We start from the raw sequence: 27069 nt of genomic DNA on the forward strand, positions 1-27069 counted from the left end.
TCCTAACTGTGTACATAAATCCATAACAAAACATCCAGAAGAATGCGCATCCAACTGAAACTGGTAGCGACTTCTGAGAAGAGAGTGCGGGTACTGGGCTTAAGGGCGGTGATCAAAACACCCTTATCGATAGTATTCGGCCTTATTGGTAATATTTTAATTATTTCTAAGGAAATCTATTAATGTGTTACTTAGAAAATTAAAATATCGATTTGAAAAAAAGGGAAGAACAGGACATTCTCTCCCGCCCCAGGGGGAGGGAAGAAAGAAGAAGTGAAAGAAAGAAAGGCAGAGGGGCAAGGAGGTGCTGGCGAGGGGTCCCCAGGTCCGGGAGGTGCTGGCGAGGGGTCCCCAGGTCTAGGAGGTGCTGGCGAGGGGTCCCCAGGTCCGGGACGTGCTGGCGAGGGGTCCCCAGGTCCGGGAGGTGCTGGCGAGGGGTCCCCAGGTGTGGGAGGTGCTGGCGAGGGGTCCCCAGGTCCTGGAGGTGCTGGCGAGGGGTCCCCAGGTCCGGGAGGTGCTGGCGAGGGGGTCCCCGGGGCGGGGAGGTTCCATACTCTCACCTGCAGTTCCTTAATCGTCTTTTGTAACTGCAGACTGTGAACTTGTTCATCGTCAATTTTGGTTTGTAACTGACTGATTTCAAACTCCTTCCTGAAAATAGATATGCGTGTATTTAAGATAACATGAAATACAAGCCTTTTAAAGGGGAAAGTTGGTTTCTCGGGCTCAGACACAGAGGTGAAATGAAAATGAAATATCTACTTCTCCAACTTCTCCTCTACTTGCTGCTTGTCATTTTCTAGATCCATAATGGATTCCTGAGACATTTTCAGGTCTCCTTCCAGCTTCCTCTTCATTCTCTCCAGGTCGGCCCGCAGTTTCTTCTCCTGCTCCAAGCAGCCCTCAAGCTGGGAAGACAAGGGTGGCAAGGTTGAGACCTTGCTGGAGAAACGAGCTTGCCGCTTCAGCCAGTGCAGCCACACACATGCCCGGGGCTTTCATGGGCTCCCCTAGGGTGTGACCGCATGCCTCTGGACCCAGGATGGAGCAAGTTTTCCCCCTGCCTCCTCGCTCTTCTCTCTTCCAGAAAAAGCTGCCCCAGGTTGCTGGAGCCCACAGAGGCTTCGTGGCGCCTCTTTCAGCCAGTTCCCACTTGACCTGTCCCGGGCCATGTTCCCTGTGGAAACATGGTGCCCATAGGTGCATGCTCTTGCCCAGACAGAAAAAAAATGGGCTACAGCTGTGCTCGTGAAGGTGCAGATGGCACACTATCACTCCTCCCCCACTCACACCATGCAGCCCTGGGGACTCCTAGGCAAAGACTGTGTGTGTGTGTGTGTGTGTGTGTGTGTGGGTGGGGGGGTGGGTGTGCGCGCGTGCACGCACATGCATGGGCACACATGGGGGAGGGACCGGGGTGGAGGGGTGGAGCACACATGCTCTGGCCTCAGGAAAATTAAGGCGATCTGCTAAAGTTCTAGCCACAACTGAGAGTGAAACCTGAAAACTTTGAAACTGGCTCTTACATCAAGGACGAAATGTAACGTGATGGCGGGGGGTGGGGATGGTAATTTTCATGGTCACAAAGGAAACCCATTTTTAACAATGTTGGAACAGGATTGAAGCTTTTGGAACTGAAAAGAACCTAGAAATGGATGGTGCTGCTGCCGCAGCCGCCGACAACATGAGCAGCTAATGGTTTTGCTAACACTTTGCATATGCTTAGCCTTCCACAGAAACCTTCCGAGGTAGAGCTCGTTGTACCCCCATTTCACAAGGTGGAAACTGAGGTTCCAGAGTTTAAGTGGCTCAGTCAGCATTCCAGATGTATTTGGAGTGGGCTGAGATCTCCACTCAGCGATTCCGATTCGAGTCTGAACACTCAGCCCCTGCGTCCTATTTGGACCCTGTCTTGCCTGAGCTTCTGCAAGCAATAAACGTTAGAGCACAGCCGTAAAATATCCTCACGTCATCTGCTTGCTGCTCCAGCTTGACATTTATTTTGATGAGACCATTGACTTTGTCCTCTTCAACCTGAAGATCATCCAGTGTTTGCTGATGGGCTTCCTGCAGAGATTTCTTCTCCTTGGTCAATTTGGAGATGTTTTCTTCAAGGGCTGTCATTTCTTCAGAAAGATTCTTTACCTAGGAAAACATCAACACAAATCGAATTTTGAAACAATTAAACCAGAAGCTTCCAGCCAAGGCTATAGATTATTTTATTGAAGGACCCTGTTAAGTGTTGTCCTTTCATTGAAGGATACTGTTAAATGCAAACATGCTGCCTCTGAAGGGTAACACATCAATCTATATTCATCATAACACCTCCACGGGAATTTGTGTGTTAGATTGGTCGATTGGGGTTTAGAATGAGGCAGGAAGGGGAAGGAGAAACATAAGGTGCTCTCCAGAAAATCCACAATGGGAATCCTGTGTTGTCAGGAAGCAGGATGAGGGCACCTAACATGGAGCTTTAAAGCATTAAACTTTTTCCCACATACAATGTCCTTCCAAATCTGAGATCGCTAACTCCTGACCCCTAGGCTAAATCCATCCACAGGCATCTTTCCCTTAGACCTCATAGTGATTTACAACCTTCGAATAAGATATTAACATTGAAAAATATGAGATTTTACACAAAGTCTGGATTTCTGGCTTCTTACAGAAAGCTGGAAACTCTGGCAATGCTGGATTCTCGTTCCCGCCTGGTAGCAGTTGACTGGAACTGAGTCGTGACTGCCACTTGTGGACAGGGTAAATGCTCTCCAGTGTGCCACAGTCTCCATCCCTCCCTATTGTCTATTTCCACTACTCCAAATTGTCCATCCAACACTGCCTGAGTCATCTCACACCTAGCCAACCTCATTTCTTGCTCCACCTCACTGGCAACCATTATGAGATGAATCATGCATCGTTCTTTCATGGCTAGGAAATTTTTGTCTATGTATGGTATTATGCTGTGTATTTCATTATCTTGCTTTCCTCACACTCAGCACTAGGTCTTTCATATCTATCTTGTTGCTCAGTGTGCACAAGCCTGTTGCTCTGGATGGCTGCGTAGTACTCCCTGGTGTGCGTCCTCCACATCTCACCTCTCCACTCCCCAGTGTGGATCCCGCTACTGCCTCCAGTTCTCCCCCACCACAAGCAATGCTGCCACGAACATCCCTGTACATGTATGTCCCCTTATGGACAGGTGGGAAAATTCTCTGGTTTATACACCCAGGAGCAGAAACTCTGGGTCAAAGGATATGTGGATTCTTAATTTGACTAAATATTGCAGATGGCTTTCCTGTAGGCTACTTCCGTCTATACCAATAATGCATGAGGCTCCATGTAGCCCCACCTTCCTGCCAAGCCTTGCCATTATCTAGCTTTCTGCCTCCTTCACCACCTGCCTCCCTCATCTGCCTGACCCCAGTAGGCATTTCTGTTTGCTCTTCCTGTGTCAAGTGTGCTGAGAAGCAACACTGCATAGGACCCAAGGGTTCCTGCTCTGTGGAGGAGGGTTGGGGCTGGAAGGTTGTGGTGCCATCAGGCAGGTTGTGGGAGGGCTGAGAAAACCTGCAGTGTAGAGAGCAAGGCAGAGGACAGAACTCATTGGAACTTAACCACCCATCTACGTGCTCTTGCCTCTCACTTCCAGGCAATGTTGGGTTAGTGGGGGTCCTGCCTTGCCTGTCTCCTCCTTAGAGTGAGGGAGTCAGGATAGTTCAAGAAACCGTGAAGTCCCTGGGTTTGCCCACCTTGTTCTCAGTGGCGTGCTTCTCCTTTTCCACTTTCGTCAGCGTCAGCTCCAGGTCATCAATGTCTCTTTTGAGAGAGGAGCATTTATCTTCCAGGTTCCTCTTCTTGGCAACCAGTTCAGAATTTATTTCTTCCTCCTCTTCTAATCTCTCATTCAGCTCCTTGACTTTTGCTTCCAGTTGAATCTTGCATTTGATGAGCCCCTCACACCGTTCCTCAGCGTCCATCAGGTTTTCTGTTTCCTGAAAGATCCAGAGCATTATGTTTGATCAGCCTCTTGACAAACCTTTCCCTCCAAAAGCCCATTAACTAGACCTAAGGTATGCGTCACACGCACTCGCACTTGTATATCATCCACATAATTTTTTAACCATTAAACACATCATCCACTTAATAAAAATTTACCTAAAATAATTTCAATCAAAGGCATTCATGAAGTTTATAAAGCCTCTGCAAATTTGCCAATTTTGGATGCCCGGCCATCTCTCTCTTCCTATTACCACCATCTGAAAAGTGACTCATCTCCTTTGTTATCTCAAACTAAATAATAGTTTCAAAACATTTCTACTTTTTAACTTTCAACAGAAGAGTGCTGCCTACGTGTCCTTAGCCTGCCTCCTCCAGAAAATTCAAAGTAGACAGGAATAAGTGATTAAGTAAATGCTCGTCCCAGAACACTTTGCAATGAGTGTCTAGTTGTTAAACTTAGTCAGGCTTCTCATACAAGAGTGTCATAAGAACTGGGCACACATTTAAAGGTTATGGATGAAAAGAGACTGTCAAGAATAAGCACCTGTGTTTACTGAACATGTGCTATGTGTTAAGTATTTTACATGCATGGACTCATCTGACCCTCCAGCAACCCTATGGGTGGGTACAATTACTGTGCCTATCTTACAGGTGAGAAAAGTGAGGCACAAAGCAGGTGAGTAGCTTGCCCAAGGTTACACAGCTATCAAATGGAGGATTTGGGATCTACACTCAGTGATCTGATTCTAAAACTTGTTCTCTTGCCCACTATGCTTGGGAAAATGCTCCTAATAACCACACTATACTGACTGGGAAAGAGAAAAGGGGAAGAAAAATGCTTTGCACACCAAGCCAAGGTAAAGGTATTTGGAATTTTTTCGATAAAGGGCAAATGGTAAACACTTTAACTGTGAAATGATACTATTACATGGCCAGTGTGTTACACACTGTATATATGGCTTTGTTTCCCCTATAACCTTGTTGAGAAGTGCGAATCTTCAAAGCATTTTGGACTATAAACATATTATCAAAAATCATGTATAGAAAATTACTCTTTCTACTTTGAATTATTTAATTTTAGTGGTTTATTTTTATTTACATGATTTAAAAAATATCTGGCACATTCATGGCAGCTTTTATTATGACATATACTGTTCATATCCACAGCAATATAGGTCTAACTCTGCTATGAAAGACAGGGAGAAATGAGGGCGAGCAGAATTTCACTTTTCGGACACATTTTTCAGCACGCGGGGTGGTGCTGCAATACTCTGTATGACCACTGGGTGGCACCAACATCCCTCGAATAGACACCTGATGGGCCCTCAAGGATGCTCTTTTCTTTTCTCAAGAAGAAGGTACTTACAGTTTGGACCTGCAACTGGAGGTCATTCTTTTCCTGCAGCAGGGACACCATTTTCTTCTCCAGCTCCTTTCGGCGAGCCTCAGACCTGGCCAGTTCTTCCTTGGCCTTTTCGAAGTCTTCCTTCATGGTGGCCATCTCTTTTTCAGCCTCTGCACTCTTCAGCAGGGGCTTGATTTTGAAGAACAGGTTCATCCAGGGCCAGTGCTTGACGCTCATGAAGGATCGGATGTTGTACTGGATGCAGAAGATGGAGTCCCTGTGCACCCGTTAGGGCTGAGATTAGTGACCCACAGCCGGGTCTCGTCTCCACCCCATCCATCCTGCTTGCCCCAGGACCTGCATGCACCCTTCCGGGCTAGGTGGCAGGGAGCTATAGCCAAGCTGTGCAAATCCCAGGGACTCCAGAGTAGGTTCTACCAACGAGGGCAAAGGAAACAGCTCTTGCAAAGGTTGGAAGACGAGAGAGCACATGGGCTCTGTGTGGGTCTCCCACTCACCTGGCTTCCACTTCCACCGCCCCATTGAAAGTACTCTGCCTAAGTGCCAGTGCCTCCTAATTACCAATGCAATGAACATCTTTCATTCCTATTTTATTGGGTCTTTTTCTCACATTTGAATTGTTAACGCTCACTTTTTTGAAACTCTCTTCTGCCTTTGATTCTCTGACAAAGCAGTTTTTATGTTTCATGATATTTTGCCACCTGGGCTCCCTCTCTCTGCGTAAGTGTTAGTGTATAGCAGGATCTGTCTTCAGTCCACTGGTCATCTCCCAGACTCTTGCCCTAGTAGAACTGATCCATTTTTCTAATTTTGACTGTTGCCTATGCCCCAGTATCAACTACACTATTTCCTACTCGTCGTCATCCACAGCTTCATGTCACATAACTCACATGTACCTGGAAAGTTACTTTTCTTTCTTTTAAACAGGCCCCTTCTTTGAGATATTTTTCATTTCTGCACTGGCTTCCATTCACTTCATCAAGCTAGATGCCTGGGAGATGTTCTTTTATTTTTTTTAAATTAATTAATTAATTAATTTTATTATAGAGACATTGGTTAACGAAATCCAGTAAGTCTCAGGTATACAATTCAAAAGTACTGGGAAATGTTCCTGACTAATGCATATCGGTGGCCCATTATGGCAACGACGATGTTAGAGCTATACAGCGTATGAGGGCTCTAGGGAGAATGCGTTTCCACCCAAATTCTCTCTCCCCGAAATTCCCACACATGACCAGCCGTCAATGCTACCATTCCGTCTGCTGAATTATTGAAGGAATAAGACTCTTAAATATTTCTTCAATCCATCCCCTCCTCGCTCATCCATCGACTATTTCCTAATTCAGGTTTTTGGCATCTTTTGTTTGGACTTCCGCCACACCTGGTCTTGGCCTCTCCTGTCCTTTCAGTTCTGCTCTCCTTGTAGTTGCTAGAGTGACCTCTCTTATGCTGCAAACCTGATCCCCTCATTCATCTCCTTCCACACCTTCCACAGCTCCCCATCAAACAGATGATTCAATATGGGTTCATTAACAGGGTACATAGGGACCTTCACTGCCTGCCTCTCAATCCTTGTTCCAAATACTGTGACCTGTTTGTCGACCTCCCTCCCAGGCCACCGTATTTTAGGTCATGCAAAGTTTATTTCAGAAAGTTCTTTTTTCTTGCTGGCCCTTTCATGTCAACCCCAACCCCCGACCAGGTTGGGGACTTAAGACTTAACAGTCTTTCATTGCCTGGAATATAACTCTGACATTGTACTGGTCAAGCCTTCAGTCAACTCAGCCTTCAGTCTCTCATTGCCTGGAATATAACTCTGACATTGTACTGGTCAAGCCTTCAGTCAACTCAGCCTTCAGTCTCTCATTGCCTGGAATATAACTCTGACATTGTACTGGTCACAGGCATGAAAATTAGCCATGTACATGTCCAACTTATAGTGAGCTCCTGGAGAGGGTAGGGTTTTTTTTTTTTTTTTTTTTGGTATCCCCAGTTCCAAGCAGAGTCTCTGGCACAGAATTCCTGCTCAGTAGATGTTGGTTAAATAGATGAATGAGTATATTAATATCCCAGGACTAAAAGCAAGAAGAGATAATCATCTCCTAAGTAGGAAGAGCAGGGTAAGGTGGAGGCAAGGGTCTGCGTCACCTTCTTTCCATCATCTTCTTGAATTCCACCCGCATCAGGTATCCCCGGCACAGGGCCTGTGTGCATGTCATAAGGGTCACCAGCTTCTCATCCCTCATCTCCTCCAAAAGTCCCAGGAGTCCAGCTTTGAAAAACACCTGTGTTAAAGGAGAGACAGCCCTGCTTTGTTCTCAGCAGGTGTTCAACTCTGAGCCCTAGTGAAAGCCTGTTTCTGCCCAACATCAAACCTTGATCTTCGAGGCCTGGGGCAGGACCAGCAGCCATCTGGCTCCCAGGACCTACACAGCAGCCCCTCCTGTATCTTCTTCCAAAGCATGTTACAGGCCTTACCAGCCCGCCTGGGCAGATTCTGACAGAGCTCACATACAGGAAGCAAAGATGAGTCCAGAAAGTGACCTCAGAGCTCAACTGTGCCCAGATTAGGGGAGATCCACAGACTCCTATCTCCCCTTTCTCCTCTCCCTCTGCCCATCTGAGAAGGCTGGTCCCACCTAAGGCCCATTCACCCCCTGCCTACACTGGCAGAGCTTCCTTGGGACCCACAATGCTGCAAGGAAGCAGAAACCCTTCGTGGCAGCAGCCTCTCCTCTGGTGGGGTAAACACTTTCAGAGACGCCAGGATTAGAGGCCGGCTTTTGCCACTCACCATTCTCGTGACCATGAGCAATCTAATGAGGTCAGTCCCACCCATGTCACTGTCAGGTTATTGGGAGGATCAATGCAATGAGCGCAGGGGGCATGTCACAGGGCTCCATGCACATGTGCTCAGTAAACGGTAGTTGTTTTTACGGGTTATAATCATTCTTCTCAAGGCCTCACTGTCCTTGGAATTCTGTGCTCTCCTCTCTCTTTGGCTCTTTTATCACATTTAGAGTGTCCTTCCTTTGCTCCCTCCAGGATGTTAGGGTTCCCATTGCTTTCTTCTATGGTAGGTGGAGCTCCAGCTTTCAGTTAAGCCTCTAGACTCTTAAAAACCAACATGGAGACAGAGCTCTTTGTACCCAAACATAGACTCCCTCTACCTGGGCCACTGGGCAGGGGGTGGTCAGGTTGACCAGAGGGGGAAAGAGAAAGACCCTGTTCCTCCGGTCAGCTAGCAAGCAGCCTAGGGCTGCGGTTGCACAGAGTGTGGGGTGTCCCAGCTTCACCCCTTCTCACCTTGGTGTGGCCAAACCTATATTGCTCCCGGTCCACATCGATGGAGCTCAGAAGCTTCTCAGAAGCATTTTTACTATCAATGAACTGCCCTTCTGGGATGGCGCTGGCATTGAGGATCCGGTACCTGAGGAGGGAGCATGGCGAGTCAGCTCTGGGGCCTGCTGGCACCCGGGGGCGAGGGGAACAAGGGCCTCTGGCTGCACAGCCTTTTCCCGAGGGCCGCATCCTGCTCCTTGCTGCTCAGGCCGAGGGTCTCACAGGCCTGCGAAAGCCCAGCCCCGTCATCCTGCAGTGACCCAGGGCAGGAAGACCGCACCCTCCTTTTTCCCATGGGTAAGGCCTGGACAGGAGGAAGTGGTGTCACTTGTGCCTATTCCAGAGACTTCACAGACTGCAAAGAGCCAATGTGGCTTAGGTGACAAGAGTCTGCCAGCAGCTGGCACAGCACACAGGAAGCTGAGGAGACGCCTCATCCCACGAGAGCCCTGCACTGGGAGGCTGCATCGGGCCTCACATCTACTTACATTCCCCTCATCAGCCTGGCAATGTGGGGTAGGGTGGTAGTTTCAGTTAAAGGAAAAGCTCCCTGAATAGATTCACCCCCCAATGAAAGGCCTTGTACCTGAGACCAGGCCTTCTAGAACTTTCTCTTGCTCCAGACTTAGGAGGAAACGGAATATGTACAGCTAGTCTGGCAGAAGGGGAATTCTAGGGATCGATTCCAGACAAGCAGGTTATGGTATGAGAGGGAAAAACATAATGGAAAGAAGCCCAGCTGAGTGCACTGCTGGAATTTTGCTTTTAGAGGTAATGGTTCCTATATAACTTGGCAGAGCCTTGAAATCAGCTGTAACCTGCAGACCTCTGGCCCTCCTGCCTCTGGAGGGTCCTTTCCCCTCCTCCACTCCAGACAAGGCCTGGAATTGTGGGCCCAGATGGTAGATGGAAGGAAATTTGTTTCAATAGGGAAATAAGGGTGATTTGTTTCCCTCAGGGACATTTGACAATGTCTGGAGACATTTTTGATTTTTGCACCTTTTAGGGGTTGTGGTTTGCTACTGAGACCTGTGGATAGAGGACAGGGATGCTGCCCCAATCCTACCATGCACAGGACAGCCCCACAATAAAGGATTATCTAGTTCCCACAGTGCCAAGGTTGAGAACCTTGGTCTAGAGTCTTGGTCAGGTTAGAGGGTCTGAGCTTTGACCTTGGAGCCACTTTGGGCTGGTCCAGCACTTACTCTGGGCAGGGGATCATCTCCTGTCCCCAGCATGACACCCTGGGGGGCTTGTGAGCCCACCACACAACCAATCCAAGGAGCACCTTTGGGGAATGCAAAAGGTGTTCTCAAAAGGAGAAAGATGCAAAGATAGGTGACCTACCGCTGTTTGAAGTCAGCATAGAGGATCCGGCTGGGGAATCCTTTCCTGCAAATCCGGATGCCCTCAAGGACCCCGTTACAGCGCAGCTGGTGCATGACCAAGGAGTGGTCCATCACGCCTGGGGAGATAGTGGCTTTTTCATTGTTCTCTTTGGTAGTCTGAGCACCATGAGACACTCTGACACACGTAGACTTGAGTGGAAAGGGTTAGTGCCAGCTCTAGGGTTGGGGGTGGCTGGAGCCTGCCTGTAGTTTCACAGTATAAATAATCACAACCTCTTAGGAAGACTCTAATACCCCATCACCATGGGAATGAAAGCCAAAGTATTGATCTTCACTCTGTTCATGGCTTTTGACTCTGTAGCTAGACTCCAAGGGAGGGCAGAATGAGTGTGGAGTACCCTTTGGGCTTCTCAGTAGATAACTTGAGATGCCCTCTGCATCTCAAAGGACAGAGATGTAAAATCTAAAGGCTGTGCCTTTAGTAGTAGAAGAGAAATGGAGAGAATGAGGAGGGCTGCAGTAGGGATAGAGGGGGTTGAATGCAGGGCAGTCATCTGCTGACTATTGAACCCCTGCTCTAGAAAGCAAGGAGGGAGCCCCAAAGCTGGGGCAGAAGAAGAGGAGCCAGAGGGACAAGCCTCCATGGAGGAGGTAGCATGGTTGCTCTTGGTAACCAGTCTGGATCAGGCACACATCAAAAGGCGCCTGAGAAGGGTGAATTGGGGAGGGGATTAAGAGGTATGAACTGGTGGTTACAAAATAGTCATGGGGATATAGAGTACAGCATGGTGAATACAGTCAGTAGTATTGTAACGATTGTGTATAGTGTCAGATGGGTACTGGATTTATCAGAGTGATCACTTCGTAAGTTACATAAATGTCTAATTACTTTGTTGTGTACGCTTGAAACTAATTTAGTATTGTATGTCAACTATAATTGAAAAAAAGAGGGGATGGAGAAAATTCTGTCTTGAGGCTGGGTGAGGGGTTAGAGGAGAGGTCTATGGCTACATAATGACTTTTCATAGTGGGCTTCCTAACTTGCTAGAAGAGGCTAAAGCTGGCTTTGACTTAACCTCGTGGAAACCTCTAGAATGCTCACAAGTTCCCCCTGGCTACTGTGAGGTGAGATGATTATACATTTATACAATTTTCAAGGTTCTGCTAGAGTTGCCCTACTGTCTGATTCAGTAGTTTTTGGCTGCGTGTTGCTATTTAAATTTAAATTCACTAAAAGAAAAGGTTCACTTTCTCAGTTGCACTGGCCATGTGTCACGTAACTAGTGGCCACCATACTGGACAGGGCAGATAAGAGCATTTTCATCACTCCTGGAAGTCCTAGAAGACAGTGATTCTCTAGCTAAAGAGGTGGCTAAGAGCAAGGAGAAAATGTTTTGGAAATTCAGAGAATCTCTGATGTGAGAGAACCTAAAATCATCTAGTCCAGCCTCATTATTTCTTGGATGAGGATTCTGAGGGGTGCAGATCCCAGTTGTGCCATTTACTAGCTGTGTGAACTTACACTTTCTATGCCTTAATTGCCTCATTTGTAAAGTCAGGATAATGACAGCATCTACTTCATAAGGCTGTGTGAGGATTAACTGAGTTAATATGAATGAAGAACTTAAAATAGCCCCTGACAACAGTAAGCCATGCATTAGATACTCATACTGTTTTCTCTGTTTGATATATCAGGCATGGTTAAAGACATGGCAGAGGTTTCCATTTCCACAAAGACCAGGAGCAGAGAGAAAAAGTGTAATTAGAGAACAATTGACCCTTTTAGAGACAGAAGAAAAGTTAAAGACTATCATTTTATAATGAGGAGACAAGAGCCGTCATTCTGCTTGTCAAATATGTACGCTCAGAGGGGAGATGTTTTCTAGTTCCCACAAAGCCGTCCTTCAAGATGGAAGGGCGCCCAAGGAGACTGAGTCTGGAGAGGTGAAGCGCGTTGCAAGGAGTAGCGGAGCTGAGACTGGACTCCCTTCTCTCCCAGCGCCCTCCTGTTTGTGCAGGCTCAGAATTTTGGGTCGAGTTCTCTTTACAACAAAACACCTCCGTACAAGCCAACGAATTCATGTGGTGCTTAACCAAAGAAACAGCTCTGTTCCTACACTAGACGAGAAATTGGCTGTGCTGCTCACCCCACCGCCCCCGCCCGCCCCACGCCGCCTCCACCCCAGGTGGGGATGGTGCAGCCTGCCCCAGACATTGGGTGTCAAAACAGTACAGCTGGTTTTTGCCTTTAACTTAGACTTTAGAATCTAACTTCCATGGAAAATAAATTCACTAAATATAGTAAACCAGGTGGTTTAGGAAATTAAAGTTTTTTGGTTTTAAGTAATAGTAATAATAATTCTCACATTATTATTATATATAATATTATTCTCATAATAATAATTATTATTATTATAATAACTGACAGCCGACATTTACTGAGTGGTCACAATGTGCTCGGCCCTGTTTTAAATGCTTGATATGTACTTGTTCATTTAATTTTCACAATCCTCTATGGCAGGTTAAATGAGTTAATATTTACAAAGTGAGAAAACACTTTATAAGCACTCCTTAAGTAAATAGATGAATGAATAACTAACTTAATGAATGAATGAATGAGTACAAGTGTTCTGCTTGCTTTCGTAGAGCTGAAAGCTAAGGTACTTGGCTTAGGGACCCATGGGTAGTAATAAGTGGAGCTGGGATTTCTTCCCCGACCATCTAATTTCTCCGCTCACTAGTAATGTCGCTGAGGCAGAAGGTTTATTTACGGGCCAGAAACCCATGTCTGGGATAGAACAGTTTGGCTGAGGAGTAAGCTACCTGTAGCCACAGCTCTGTGTGGCAGTCTGTTCTTCTCTTTATGACAAATGACCCTGAAATACAGCTCTACTCTAAGAATATTTGTGAATCCAGGACTGGGTGATGGTTGAAGGTCTACTGTACTGCACAGCGTTCTCTCTGCATATGGTCTCATTCTCAGTTTTCTCTTCTATGAAGTGGAGATTATTACTCTTACCTTGCAGAGAACTGTTGTAAGCAGTAGAGATAATGTTATAAAGTGACCAATATGCAGTATAGACTCAGAAAACAGTTATTATTCATGCAGTTTTTCTTATGGAATACCTAAGATAATTATTTGCCAAATCTAGTGGGTCTTGAATTTGGGGGAAAAGAAACCACAGAGGCCTTTAAAAACCTAATGAAAGTTATGGATCTCATGTATCTATACATACTTCAGATATGATTTCATAGTAGGAGTGTGGAATAAAATATATAAGATGCCCCACTGAATCTGAATTTTAGATAAATGGTGAAAAATATTTTAGTAATAAGTTTATTCAATATATTTCATAAGTTATACTTATACTAAGACATTTTTCATTGTTTGTTGATTTTGAATTTAATGGGGCATCCAATATTTCTATTTGCTAAATCTGGCAGCCCTATTTCATAGACTACTTAGCGAAATGATAAAGCCTATAATGCTTTCTTCAGGGAAACACATGTGCATTTCTACACACATACACACACACCTGTGTGTATGCACGCCCACAGAATTTTGCATACATTTCAGGAAGTCCTGTTCGAATGGATTCTTACTCACCAGGAGTCTTGGTTTCATTGGGAATCAGACATCGTACAAAGTGAGGGTGAGTGCTCCTTAAGTTGGTCATCAATTTGTTTAAATTTTCCTGGGACAGAAATCAGGACAAGCACATTTACCTTAGGAAATGCTATTTTGTTGTGGGAGGAACTCCCCCACTCAAAAACAAACAATGCCCCCCCCCAAAACAAAAACTGAATGTGGAAGCTGCCAAAATACGAACCCTGAACACAGCAGACACCGTCTGGAAAGAGGAACCCTTCTTCTTCCCACCCTTCTTGCTTCCCCCGGAGTCACCTGGAGACAGACAGATGTGTCAGATGCAGCCCCAAGGACACGGTGGTGGCCTTCTTAAATCACCTCCTCCTAGCCCTGAAAGTTTTGGTTTTCTTTTGATGTAAGAGACCTGAATTGATGTTGTTGTTGCTGTTGCTGTTGTTTATGTGCCTCCAAACTACTCAGATTTGGGAACACTCATGTTTGTCACTGTGGGAATGGGGTGGGGTGGGCTGTGGGTGGAATTTAATTGGGGGTATAACTTAGACTCCCAGTATCCAAGGAGACATTTTTCCTTTGGAGATCAGACATGAAGCCCAGCTGAGTAGTTGGCAAGATGGAGATATTCTTCTTGATGACTGTAGTTTCTCTCGAGAGATTACCTCCTTTTATGCTTGAGTCCCTATTGATCTTCTAATGAGGAAGTAACTGAAAATAATACAACTAAAGTTTCTCAAGAACATTCTACAAGTTTTTTTTTTTCTCTTCTAAAAGAAACAACTCAATTTGACAACTTAATTTGGAGTCAGTGATATTGTGTCTACTTTTTCTGAATGGCTTGATTTCAGATTTGGCCACTAATATGTAATCGAGATTCAGTCCTGGGGGAAAAGTAGTGCCTCAGTTTCCCCCAATTCCTCCCACCCCACCTTCTTATCCCCAGGGTCTAGCATGATGTGTGTTTGGATGGAGAGAAGAAAGGCAGGAAAGCCACTTCCCCAGATCCACACTGACATAGGACTTTATATTTAAAGTCGTGGTATTATATCTGAGTGAAGTTATGCAAAACAGTTACAGAGATACCTTGATTAGATTCAAAGAAGATAGTATTTACCATTTAAGGTTAAACTCGTGCCCAGTTTTCATATTCCACTGCTCAGAGTACACTAGACATTAATTTTTAAAAATTATCAAATTTAGAATGAATGATTATACTACATATATTTAAAAATTAAAGACGTAAATTTGTTAAACTTATGCATTTAAGATAGTTCACGATTTTAAACCTAATTTTGGCAATTATTTAAAAAATATATAGGTGAATAACCTTAAAGAGTGATACTGGCTTGTAGAGTCACCTTGGAAAACGATCTAGAAGTTCCTCAAAAAGTTAAACATAGAGTTACCATATACCTCCTAGGTATATATCTGGGAAAACTGATGACATATTTCCATATAGAAACTTGTATAAAAATGGTCACAGCAGCATTATTCACAATAGCCAAGAAGTAAAGACAACTCAAATTTTAATCAACTAATGAGTAGATGGACAAAATGTGTGCTATCCACACAATGGAATATTACTTCTCTATAAAAAGAAGTGAAGTATTGATACATACTACATACATACTACAATATGGACAAACCTTGAAAACATTAGGCTAAGTATAAGAAGCCAGACACGAAAGACCATATAGTGTATGATTTCATTTATATGAAAGTTGAAAACAGACAAATCCATAGAGACAGAAAGTAGATTGATTAGTCGTTGTCAGGGGCTGGGGAAGAGGGGAGTGAAGAGTGACTGCTAATGGATTATAGGGGTGATGAAAATGTTTCTGAATTAGATAATGATGATGGTTGTACAACCCTATAAATATATTAAAAACAATTGAATTTTTAAAAGATGAATTTTATGGTATATGAATTATATCTCAATAAAAACTATTAAAGAATGTGGTACTGGCTATCATGTCTACTGAGAAGTCTTGTTTAGCTCCAAAGAACTCAGTCTCTCAAGGAAGTGGAAGGTTAGGAGAAAGAAAAATGGAGATCAGAGATAGACAAATAAATAAACTGAATCTAAAGCTCGTGTTTGACTACTGGTTCTTTATAAGCAGCTTTGGAATACGAATAATTACACAGATTTCTGCAGATTAAGGGAAAAAAGAATTTCACCTGCTTCTGCACCAGCGTAATTGGAAAAAAGGAAGGACAGCAGCTTCAGTGAAGACTTCTGGTACAGCCCGACCACAGTCTCATTCAGGGGGTCCTTGTTCTTGTCAAGCCAGCCGGCAATGTTGTAGTCCACGGTGCCTGCGTAGTGTACCAGCGAGAAGTGGGCCTCAGCCTTGCCTTTGGCAGGCTTGGGCTTCTGGAAGTTGTTGGACTTGCCCAGGTGCTGGTCATACAGCTTGTTCTTGAAGGAGGTGTCTGTGGCCTTGGGGAACATGCACTCCTCTTCTAGGATGGAGAAGATGCCCATAGGCTAGAAGGAAGATAATGGATTATGCCTCAGCATTTAATACTAGTACATTCCAATGACTCCATTGCAGGAACCAGAGACAACTTCCTTGGTGCTATTGCTGTTACTAGGAACATTGGAATGTAAGTGCTGTGAAGGCAACGCTCTTAGTCTGCTTGGTGCAATGACAGGACAGTGCTAGACATGTAGCATATGCTTAATTAATATTTATTGAACAAAAGAACATGGAATGAAATTATGTATATGTGAAGGTAGCTCAGTTCACTTTTGCAATAGGTTTACAAAAAATGCAAAGTTATGCACATAGACATAAAGTAATATAAGTAATATTTTAAACAGTAATATCTGGATTTCTCAGTAGCCACCTTAGGAAGATATACTTATTCCAATATGACCAGTGCTCAAAACATTATGGGGATTCCTTTTTTAAAAGTTAGTATCATCTGCTGTCTTCACAGTAACATTTTCCCAAGAACCCCACGGCTCCATGGCCCCTCCTTTCTGGATCTTTAGACAAGTCAGAAAAGTATGAAATGCCATAGTCCCTCCTGTGCTCCCATAGCAATCTTGGGGATAACTGAGCCCTGGGATCTTAACTACCTATGCATCTCTTTAGGTGTCTGAACAGATTTTGGGCACTTTCCAAACAGTTACCTTTTATGCACAAGGGGATTCAGCTATCTGAAAGCTCACAGCCTGGGGGAGTGGGGTTAGGGGCAGCAATGTATTAACAGGGAAGAGTTAAAGCAAAGAGGTGATGGTGAGATGTAGCATTATTTCTCTACCTTCTCGATGAGCTCAATGCAGGCGGCCAGATCCATCCCGAAATCAATGAACTCCCACTCGATGCCTTCCTTCTTGTACTCCTCCTGCTCCAGCACAAACATGTGGTGATTGAAAAACTGTTGCAGTTTCTCATTGGTGAAGTTGATGCACAGCTGCTCCAGGCTGTTGAACTGGTGTTTCAAATATCAAACAGTTTGAATGAGTTTGGAAAACCCAGTGGGGATTCAGCAAAGCAGAAACAAAGCAGAAAGGTCTTTTTAGACTAGCCATTTCCTCAAACAACTCACGTCAAAGATCTCAAAGCCAGCGATGTCCAAGACCCCGATGAAGTACTGCCTGGGCTGCTTGGTGTCCAGCTGCTGGTTGATGCGGGTGACCATCCACAGGAACATTTTCTCGTAGACGGCTTTGGCCAGTGCACCCACTGAGTTGGTCACCTGGAGGATCACCCATTCAACCCTCAAATTAGTGATTTTATAGTTGTATTACATTGAAACATATGAAATTGATGTCCTGAAAGAAGCACTTGAAAGTTGACAATTTCATATATATTTCATATATTTCGACCTATTACGAAGTATTTCTTGAGGCTTCTGCCCAGCTCATGATGTTCCTCTTTCTCTGAGAACTATCCCATTTACAGATAGATTTCTAACAACCATGGTTTTAATGTGTGACTCTAGCCCCGGCCACACTTAATTGAACTGGTGGTGGACATTTGATCCAAGTTGAGTTAAAGTGTCTCTCCTGAGAATTTGGAATTGAGATCAAAAGTCACTGGTTTCATTCTCAGGGTGAGGCTGGAACCAAGGAGATACAACCTTGGAAACTACGGGGTGGCTGTGGGCAGGAGAGGTGGAGAAAGCTTATCTGCCTAGTGAAGACGCAACAGAGAAGAGCAATGGCATCCTATGAAACCCCAGAGAAGGAGCTGGAAAGAGGCTGGCTCCAGAGGACTCTTCAATTCCTGGCTCTAGGTCATCATGACACCCAATGGGTACTCCTTGATTTGCACCCCTTGAGTTACCCCTGAGGTTTAAGAATGAATTCCACCCTGATGCAGAAGCGAGTTTCATATGTATTTCAGATATCTGCAACCAAAAGAACTTTAAGGTAATGGGTAAAATAGCAAAATACCTGAGTCAACTGGATTCAGAGCATCCCATTACCTGCTGGACATTTTGCCCTTTAGTGACATATTCATTCCCGACCTTCACCCTCGGACAACACAGGCCTTTGAGCATTTCTGCAGAATTCAGACCCATCAGGTATCCAGCTTTGTCAGCCACTAAAGGAAGGGAAGAATGGCATCACACATAAATAGCAGCTGCTAAAGTGTCCAGTCGGGCCTGGGTCCTCCCAGAAATGTTTTCTATAATCTTTTTGATGTTTTTATGACCTCCAATGTGCACCAGGCCTGGACTTGTCCAATGAAGCTTCAATATCATAGTCCAGGGTTTCAGATTTTCAGAAACTTTTATTTATCTTCTAGATGTAATCTTTAATCATAGGTTGATCTTGATCTACTGATATTTAAATTTTATTAAAAATACACTTAGTAATATTATAGTCTGATTATACAACAAAATGGTGTATAAGTAAAAGAGGCATCATTTGGACAATTAGCATACGTTTAGCACCTTCCTAATTTATGTGAGACTAATTTATGCAAGTGCTAATAGCTGAGAGAGAAGTACAAAACCTTGACCCGGCCTTTGAGTATTTGGAAATGGTCAAAAGTAGTTGAATATTGGCAATTCGTGGTTCATTGGGAGTTCAGTTGACTTTGGGATGGACCTGGCTCCCTGCATTGAGCTCATTAAGAAGGTAGAGAAATGCTGCTTCCCAGGGACAGCTCCTCCTTGGTTGGGACCATCACCTCATTGCTGGTTAGGTGGACAACTTAATAAAAACCCAGGGCAGTGTTTGTTAAGTACTTAATAAGAGGGCAAATGTGCACTTTGCTCCTTGCTCCAACTATTCCTTTTTCTTGCTATGTCCATTTTGGTGGATGGTCTTCTAGTCACTGAAAGCTTGGGGTGATTACATGCTTCCTTCTCACTTCTGACCTGCCTGAATTCAGACAGGCATCAAATGCTGCTCATTCCACCTTCAAAATAGCTGGCATCATCATTGTTTCAAAGAGTTGTGGAATAATATAGTGGCAGAGAGCCTAGGCTCTAGAGTCAGACTGCCTGGATTCAAATTTTTTGGTTTCGCCTCAGTTTTGACATTTGTAAACTGGGGAATAGAGATAGTATCCCATTGGTTGGGTTGTTGAGAAGTGGGTCTGGTGCACAGTGGGCACTCAGTGAATGTGGATTGGTATTATTTAGAGGAACTCAGGCCTGGATCACAGCCCTCCATTTCCCCCTTTTCCAGGCTCTTCCTGTTTCTAAACACTGAGCACAGGGACCCCACTGTGATTATATATCAATATGGTCTGCTGTTGCTGAGGAGTCTGGTACATCATTTTTCAAGGTTCCACACTCTGGGTGAGCCTTATTGCTTGCAGATTAATTCTAGATTGCCGCTCGTACTTCTCCTGCTACTTAAAGGATCTATGGTTTCTGGTGCCTACTACAGACATTTTATTTTTTATTATTTTTTTTTAATGCCTACAGCACCTGGTCCTCCTAGGTGGTCTTCCATCCAAGTACTAACCAGGCCCGACCCTGCTTAGCTTCCGAGATCAGATGAGATTGGGCACGTTCAGGGTGGCATGGCCGTAGACTTACTACAGACATTTTAAACCATTTACCTTGGCACTCAATGCCTTCTCAAACTGATGCCACTTTTTATTCTCATCTCTTATAAATCCACTACACATATCCTCTTCTATAGCTAAAGTGGACCATTCTGCTCCTCAGTCCTCATCACATTTTTTCCCCTTTGCTCATGACATTTCTTTTGACTAAACTACCTTCTTACCCACGCCTTTCAGAATCCTACCCATACATCAAAGTCTATATCAGTGCCTGCTTCCCCCAGGAAGCCTTCCCTAATTACCCCAATTAGATGTGCTTCCTGCTCTGACACTCTGAGTTTCTCTCCTATTATGTAGGATGTACCACTGTGATAGGCAAGATTCCAAGATGGTCCCTGAGACTTGTGCCCCTCTGGTATTCCTTCCCTGTATAATCCCCTCTACTTGTGTATGTGTGCATATGTGTGTGTAACCTGTGAATGTGATAGGATATTACTCCCGTAATGAGGTCACTAATCAGTTGACTTTGAATTAATAAAAAGAGAGATTATCCTAGGCAAAGTTAACCTAATCAGGTGAAACTTTATGGACAGTGAGAAAGTCATACATATTTTCCTGGCCTTAAATTCCTTCTATCATACGGATTTCAAGATACACTGCTTCACACAGTGCAGGATGGTACAAAAAGTAAAATTGTTAGGGACAAACTAATCTTTTACTCATGGAGCTGGTAAAATGCAGTGCGAAAGACATGAGGCCTGATGAACAGGGCATATGGTGGATGGGTCTTGCCACTGTTAGCCCCTCCCACTGCCCTCTGCTCTATTCCCAGGCCTCTTGGGGATGAGACAAAAGGGGATGGTGAGGTCATTCAGATGAGAGTTATGAGGAGGAAGATTTTCACACCAGTCCTTGGTTCAGCGTTAAGTTCAACAGAAATCAGAGTGAAAGAGAAAGCAATGGTAAGAAGAAACTTTGCTGCTACCTTACCAAAGGCTTTGTCTTAGGTCCAGGTGATTAGAACAATATTCTGGATATTAAAATGACATGCACAGAGAGAAAGTGAGGTTTGCTTAACCATATCTTCTCATAAATGTCTATCTTAAAATAACAAATAAACTGTGATGGTGATTATTCATTTATGAGAAATATGCTTTTTTATTTTTTAAGGATTCGCCAATATAGGATTTCTTGACTGAGTGAATAAACTTCCCCAGAGCATGTACAATGAGCTTTGGACAATCCAAATTCAGTTTGTACAATTTTCAAAGAATGGCTCTTGAGATGAATACCAGTTTATCTCACACGTGAACACAGGTGGAAAGTCAAATCCCAGTGCCCTTCCCAGATGTGGTTACCTTCAGTGCCGTCTGGCTCTGCCTGCTCCTCTCGCTGCTTCTGCTTGAACTTCATGTTCCCATAGTGCATCACGGCTCCTGTGAGCTTATAGATCCCAACTTTCTCCTCTGAACTGAAGCCCAGGATGTCAATGGCATTCTAGGAATTTAAAAAGGACAGGCATCACAGTAGGGATCCAAATATAGCTTTTTACTGGCAAAGACCACACCCTTTTTGTATAGCATGTGAGACAGCATTTGCCCAAATAACTGGATGACTGGTGGAGTATGGTAAGCTAGGGGTTAAAAATTATGTCTTTAATTTAACATGTTTGTGTGGGTGGGTAGAGATTATGAGAAAAAATGTGAATAGTCTGTTTCCTTCCACCCAATAAGAACTGATTTTAATCCTTTCCCATTGTATGTAGATTTGGGGGCTGTTTTCTGACGAGGCCATTGGGAGCCATTGTGTGATACTGGGAGAAGGCAGTCTCATGGATAGTGTCTGAGAAATTGTGTCTAACAGCTTAAGAGCTTGGCATTGCAATCCAGAAATGTCAGTGTTGTTCAGAATTGAGACAATATGGTATCATTGAATATTAAGAACTGGAAGAGAAGATTGTTGAAGAGAAAACTATCATTTTTCAAATGAAAAAGGAGCAAACTTCCCTCCCCCCAGTTTTATTGAGATATAATTGCCATATAACACCGTATTCATTTTAGATGTGTAACATAACGATCTGATATATTTACATACTGTGAAGTGAGTACCATAGTAAATTTAGTTAACATCCATCATCATATGTAATTATAATATTTTCTTGTGATGAAGGCTTTTAAGATTTTACTTATGAGCTTCCTTTTTAAAAAATAATTTAAAAAATTTTCAGTTACATACAATATTATATTAGTTTCAGGTATACGACATAGTGATTAGACATTTATATAACTTATAAAGTGATCACCTTGATAGATCTCGTACTTATCTTACACCATATATAGTTATCACAAAATTATTGACAATATTCTCTATGTTGTACTTTGCATCCCCGTGACTGTATTTATAATTGCCAATTTGTACATCTTAATCCCTTCCCCCTTTTCACCTATCTGTCTGTCTGGCAACCATCAAAATATTCTCTGTATCTATGAATTTGTTTCTGTTTTGTTTGTTTGTTTACTTTGTTTTTTAGATTCCATACATAAGTGAAATCATATTGTATTTGTCTTCTCTGTCTGATTTATTTTACTTAATATGATACCCTCTAGGTCTATCCATGTTGCAAATGGCAAGATTTTATTCTTTTTTATGGCTGAGTAATATTCTATCGTATATATGTACCACATCTTCTTTATCCATTCATCTATTGATGGGCACTTAGGTTGCTTTCATATCTTAGCTATTGTAAATAATGTTGCAATGAACATAGGGGTGCATATGTCTTTTTGAATTAGCATTTTGGTTTTCTTTGCTTGGGTCATATGGTAGTTCTATTTTTAATTTTTTGAAGAATCTAAAAAGGAGCAAACTTCTGCAGAGCCCCTCTATGGTTAGGCATGGGGTAAGGCACCATCCACATGTTCTTTCATTAAATCCTTATGAAACCTTATAGGTGCATAGATTTTTCCAAATTTCCAGGTGAAGAACTTGAGATTCTAAGAGAGTACATAACCTGCCCCAAATCGTATAGGCAGGATGTGACAGGACTGGGACTGGAACTAGCACCGAGTGAGTTCAAAGCTTTCAGCAGCAGTAGCTGATTTAGTTTTATAACCACTTGGCTCATCTTCTACCACAAAGATTTAAACTAGCTGGGGGAATGGGGCGAAGAGTTAAAGAAGTACAAATTAGTAGTTGGTAGTTGGTCATGGAAATGGAGAGCACGGCAGAGGGAATGCAGTTAGCATTAATATGATGGCTAGGTGGAGGGCCAGGGAAGGGAGGGAGCAATTGAGGGGATTGTTTTATGAACTATATAGATGTCTAACCAATGTGCTGTATACTTGAAACTAATTTAAATAAATAAATTTAAAAAAATTATATAAACTAGAAAATCCTCATCTGGGGTATACATGTTGATTAGGTACCAAGGTTTGCAGCCTGAGCCTAAGTAATGCCCATTGGTGGAGTTGAAACATGTCTGGACAAGTCTGGTGAGCTGTTGGGAGACCCCGTAGTTCAGTGTCAGCGGGATGGTATTGAAGAGTGAAGCACTCATGGTGTGGTGCCCTCTTTTTGGGGAGGGAGAGTTCATTCCAGGAAGTGACTGAGGGCAGGAGAGATTCTGAGGCCATGATGACCTCCCTTGAATCCATATCCCACCCTAGCAGATGCATATCTGTGTCCAAAGGAGGGGTTGCTATCGGTTAAAAAAGAAATAACTTTCATGAAACTGGAAAGAACCAGGCGAAAGTGTTACTACCTGGGGAGTCTTGGAGAATGCAGTCCCTTGGAGGGAGCAATCCCCTCTACTTGACCATAAGCCATTGCTCAGCAGAAACCCCATGGGAGGGAGGGAAAACAGCAGCTCCTGACAGCTGGGGATCTACCGGGAGGACCTGAGACACCTCTGAGACTTTTAGAATTACGTAGGAGGGCCTTTCGCAGGGGCTGTGGGCCTTAATCCACCCTTTCTGTACTCGTAAGCTGGTAAAGGCTGGGGAAACCTGGTTAAAATATATAATAGTTAGACTAGTGTTAACTGAAGTTTATTTGATCGTGAACATGTTCTACGTGCTTCAAAACAATTAGCATTACCTGGGAATATAACAAAGAGAAGGCCAAGAAGCTGGGTACTGGACAAGGCCAGTTTTTGTGAGGGCAGAGACAGCAGGGGTGGAGGTTAATTGCTCAGAGATGGTGTATTTTAGCTAAAAATGCAGATTCTTGGGTTGGGCAAACATTCTCTCTGTCATTTATAAATTCTGTGTCTTCTAGCAAATTATGTACTTTTTTCTAAGATTCCATTTCCACCTTCATGAAATGAGGGCCCTGGTGGTACCTATCCTAGAGAGAGCTAAAATGAGACAACGCAGTCGAAGGTGCTTATCTCAGTTCCTAGCACATGTAAGTGCTCAATGAATTGAGTTATTGTTATTATTATAGTTATAGCATTGTAGATACTATATTATTATAGTATTATAGATACCTCCCAAAGCTAAAGGCTAGAGGCCTGACAGGAGGCAGGTAGCAGGAGGAATGGAGTGGCTCCTACAGAGTGTTGTTTTTTGCTGTGTTACACTTTTCCGCATTTTCTAAATTTTCTTAAAGAATCATGCGGATGGTTTTGTAACCTGAAAACATCCAGCAAAATCTTTAAAAACCTTATACATGCAAAAACTTACTCTAAAATGCTAGAGAATGAAACTGAAAGCTTGTTTTGGATAACTTTCTGTACTCTCATTTTGAAGTCTTCTGAAGTGGAGTTGAGCGTGAAGGTACATCCTATGCCGATTTTTGAGATCTTGGGTCTAATTGCGTAGCAGCCCTGGACACCATTTTTCTTATTAGGTAGCTAAGGTGCCACTAAGTTCATAAACACAATAATTCTATGCTTATATAAATAAATAAACACTATGCTTACATCAGTTGCCAACAGTTCTTCACTGTCATCAATGCTGGCCACGGTGACCTCTCCTTGGCTTACAAATGGGAAGTCAAAGGGATTGGTTGAAATCAGAAGCAAGTCTATGAAACATAAAGATCCATTTATCATCTTATGCATAGCATGCTCTGCTGTTTTTTTCCAATGTGACTGATTTGGAAGATGAGAACAATATTCTAAGAACTTACCAATTAGTTCAGGCTTCTTGTTTGACATGATTTGGTAAAAAATATGATAGCTTCTCTCACTGGATAACTGAAACGTCACTCTGGATTTTTCTAAGAGATCTAAGGTAACAAAAAATAATGTGACTTCAGGTTCCCAAGAGATGCCTTTGTGACTAAATACCAAAGTGCCAAATAGAGCATTCGGACTCACAGGTTTCAATGTCTGCTGATGCCAGTTTTCCTGTAGCCCCAAAATGAATTCGAATGAACTTCCCCTGTCCAATGGCAGATTTTAAAACACCATGATTATTTTATTTACATGGTACTGTGGGTGGCCTCTGCCAGGTGCTACCACAGATAGGTGGGAAATATAGGGTTAGGGAGGAAGTAATGCTAGAAACCTGAGGACTTCCTTCCTCTCTGTTTGCTTGGCACCTAGAGTCCCCAGGCTGGGTCAGTCAAGACTCAGGAAGCTCTACCCAAAGCGCTTGGCCCTACAGCTCTGGGGAGACATGCATGCTCCCTCTCCAGCTCTCTGCTTTGGACCACCTCATTCCGGAATCTCTCCTTGGTTTTTATTTTGCTCTCATGTGCCTATATTCTCAAACTCCTCATAACATCCTTGATAGCCTAGTTGGACCATCTGTCTGACTTTTTTTTTTTAAACCTCTGAGTGTTATTTCTGAGATTTCTTGCTTCAGTTTCCTTTACTGCTTACTATAGGCAAACCTAGCTCCCAGGCTCAGGCTAGGCTCTCTAGTTCCCAAAAGACCCACTCAGAGTCTGAGTTCACCCCTTTATGGGAAGCGAAAGGTAGAATTTTATGTGTGTATGTGTGCGTGTATGTGCGTGTATGTACCTTATCTATTTAAGTGATCTCTACCACACTGTGAGCAAATCTGAGGGCAAAAATGTTGCCTTGCTTATTCATTCACAGTCTGGCATGTAGTTGGTACTCAAAGATATTCTCAATGTTTTCTGAATGAAGCTTACAAAGAGTTAGTGAAGGGTCAGTGGAGGTATATGTGCATTGTAAGTGTTGCATCTTCAGTATTTTTATCTGCTTAATGGAAGACAATGGAAATTTCAGCCTGCACATGTTTGTTTGGTGGGTGGAAAGTGGACAGAATAAGAAGAACAATTGGGTCAAGGACAAGAGGAGAGGTCTATGGACTAAATAAATGGGAGTGAAACTAGAGAGTGCCTGAAGGCTTTAAGTTGATTTAAGATTAGTGCAATAACTAACTTGGTCCAAATATGTGTAACACATTTCTGCTGTGTGACATGCACCGAGATCTCCTACAAGGAAGAGTAGTTGTGCACTGGGAAGATAGATGTGTAATGCACAGAGGACCAAGGAAAAGAAAGAAAAATCAGGGCTTGGAGACACGGTCTTCAAATAATACATCTATTTTCTAATCAATGACTGTTTTATCTTTGAGGTTACAATAAAATGTAAGCTTGAGATCATCCAGCTACTGAGATATGTGAAATTTTGATGTAATTTTGCAACTATAGGTATAAATGAAGGCTTTACCTTGGGGTTCTTGTTCACTCCACTGGACAGTGAATTAGGCAGAGGGCTGGATGTATGTTTACTTGCCAATGTGGAAGTAAATACCTCTTTGATAGAGATAATCCTAAGTGAAATGTTGAAGGATGGAACATATCCTCCAATACCTTCAATGTCAACTTTATTCCCCCAATTTTTTGAGCTTTTCTGCCTTCATCAGGTTTTTCCTACTCCCACTGCCTCTTGATTTGGAGGAGTTCAAATCTGCTAACTTAATTCACTCTAAAGTTTCCATGGCTAGTAAGTCAATAGATATTGCTTGATGGACTCTTACAGTTTAAAATGTTTCCTCCTAGAGAGACCAATTTTAGCATAAAGGAATTGCTCTCTACTCATAGAATTTGAATCACTGTGACATCGGGATACTCTGAGGTGATGTTGAGTAGTTAGAGAAGGACAGCTAGATCCTCCTACTGCAAGGAACAAGCCAACACAGTCTTCAAAGTATATTGGAATATCCCCATTGGGTAGATTGATCTGAATCACTTGGATAGAATAAGGTCAAGTATATTCTAGTTTGTGTGGTAATTTTTCATAGCCAGCATTGGAGGGGAGGGTTTGGTTTTGGGGGACACTTGAATATTGGACTGGGTCTTACAAATCTCGAGGAGTTGTCATTCCTCACAGTCTTGGCATTTCCAAAGGCCTCCAGCAGGGGGTTGGCCTGGATAATCTGATCCTCCAGGGTCCCCTAATAATAAACAAGAAGAAAAAAAAAAGAGGGCATTGGATGTTTTCCTAAATAGTCCCTT

General features: G+C 43.3%; 1 protein-coding gene and 1 non-coding gene across 2 annotated transcripts in view; both read right to left on the minus strand.

Moving 5' to 3' along the window:
* The window catches only part of MYH13 (myosin heavy chain 13), a 52893-nt gene that overhangs the window by 14521 nt on the left and 11303 nt on the right, over positions 1-27069 (minus strand). Inside the window, exons 7-25 of the mRNA XM_006922391.1 lie at positions 26916-27008; positions 24956-25019; positions 24766-24864; positions 24557-24660; positions 20994-21132; positions 18098-18216; positions 17216-17365; positions 16928-17098; positions 15836-16145; positions 13884-13957; positions 13661-13748; positions 10052-10169; positions 8669-8792; positions 7511-7647; positions 5363-5618; positions 3747-3989; positions 1969-2145; positions 763-908; positions 561-651 (exon numbers count right to left, since the gene is read on the minus strand). Coding sequence (XP_006922453.1) covers positions 561-651; positions 763-908; positions 1969-2145; positions 3747-3989; positions 5363-5618; positions 7511-7647; positions 8669-8792; positions 10052-10169; positions 13661-13748; positions 13884-13957; positions 15836-16145; positions 16928-17098; positions 17216-17365; positions 18098-18216; positions 20994-21132; positions 24557-24660; positions 24766-24864; positions 24956-25019; positions 26916-27008 — 2703 coding nt within the window. The remainder of the gene's footprint in view (positions 1-560; positions 652-762; positions 909-1968; positions 2146-3746; positions 3990-5362; positions 5619-7510; positions 7648-8668; positions 8793-10051; positions 10170-13660; positions 13749-13883; positions 13958-15835; positions 16146-16927; positions 17099-17215; positions 17366-18097; positions 18217-20993; positions 21133-24556; positions 24661-24765; positions 24865-24955; positions 25020-26915; positions 27009-27069) is intronic.
* Positions 19544-19662, minus strand: LOC112471436. The gene has a single exon (XR_003043305.1). It is a non-coding gene; the product is annotated as a 5S ribosomal RNA (ribosomal RNA).

This window comes from Pteropus alecto, unplaced genomic scaffold, assembly GCF_000325575.1.
Source record: "Pteropus alecto unplaced genomic scaffold, ASM32557v1 scaffold398, whole genome shotgun sequence".
NCBI classification, from domain to species: Eukaryota; Metazoa; Chordata; class Mammalia; order Chiroptera; family Pteropodidae; genus Pteropus; species Pteropus alecto.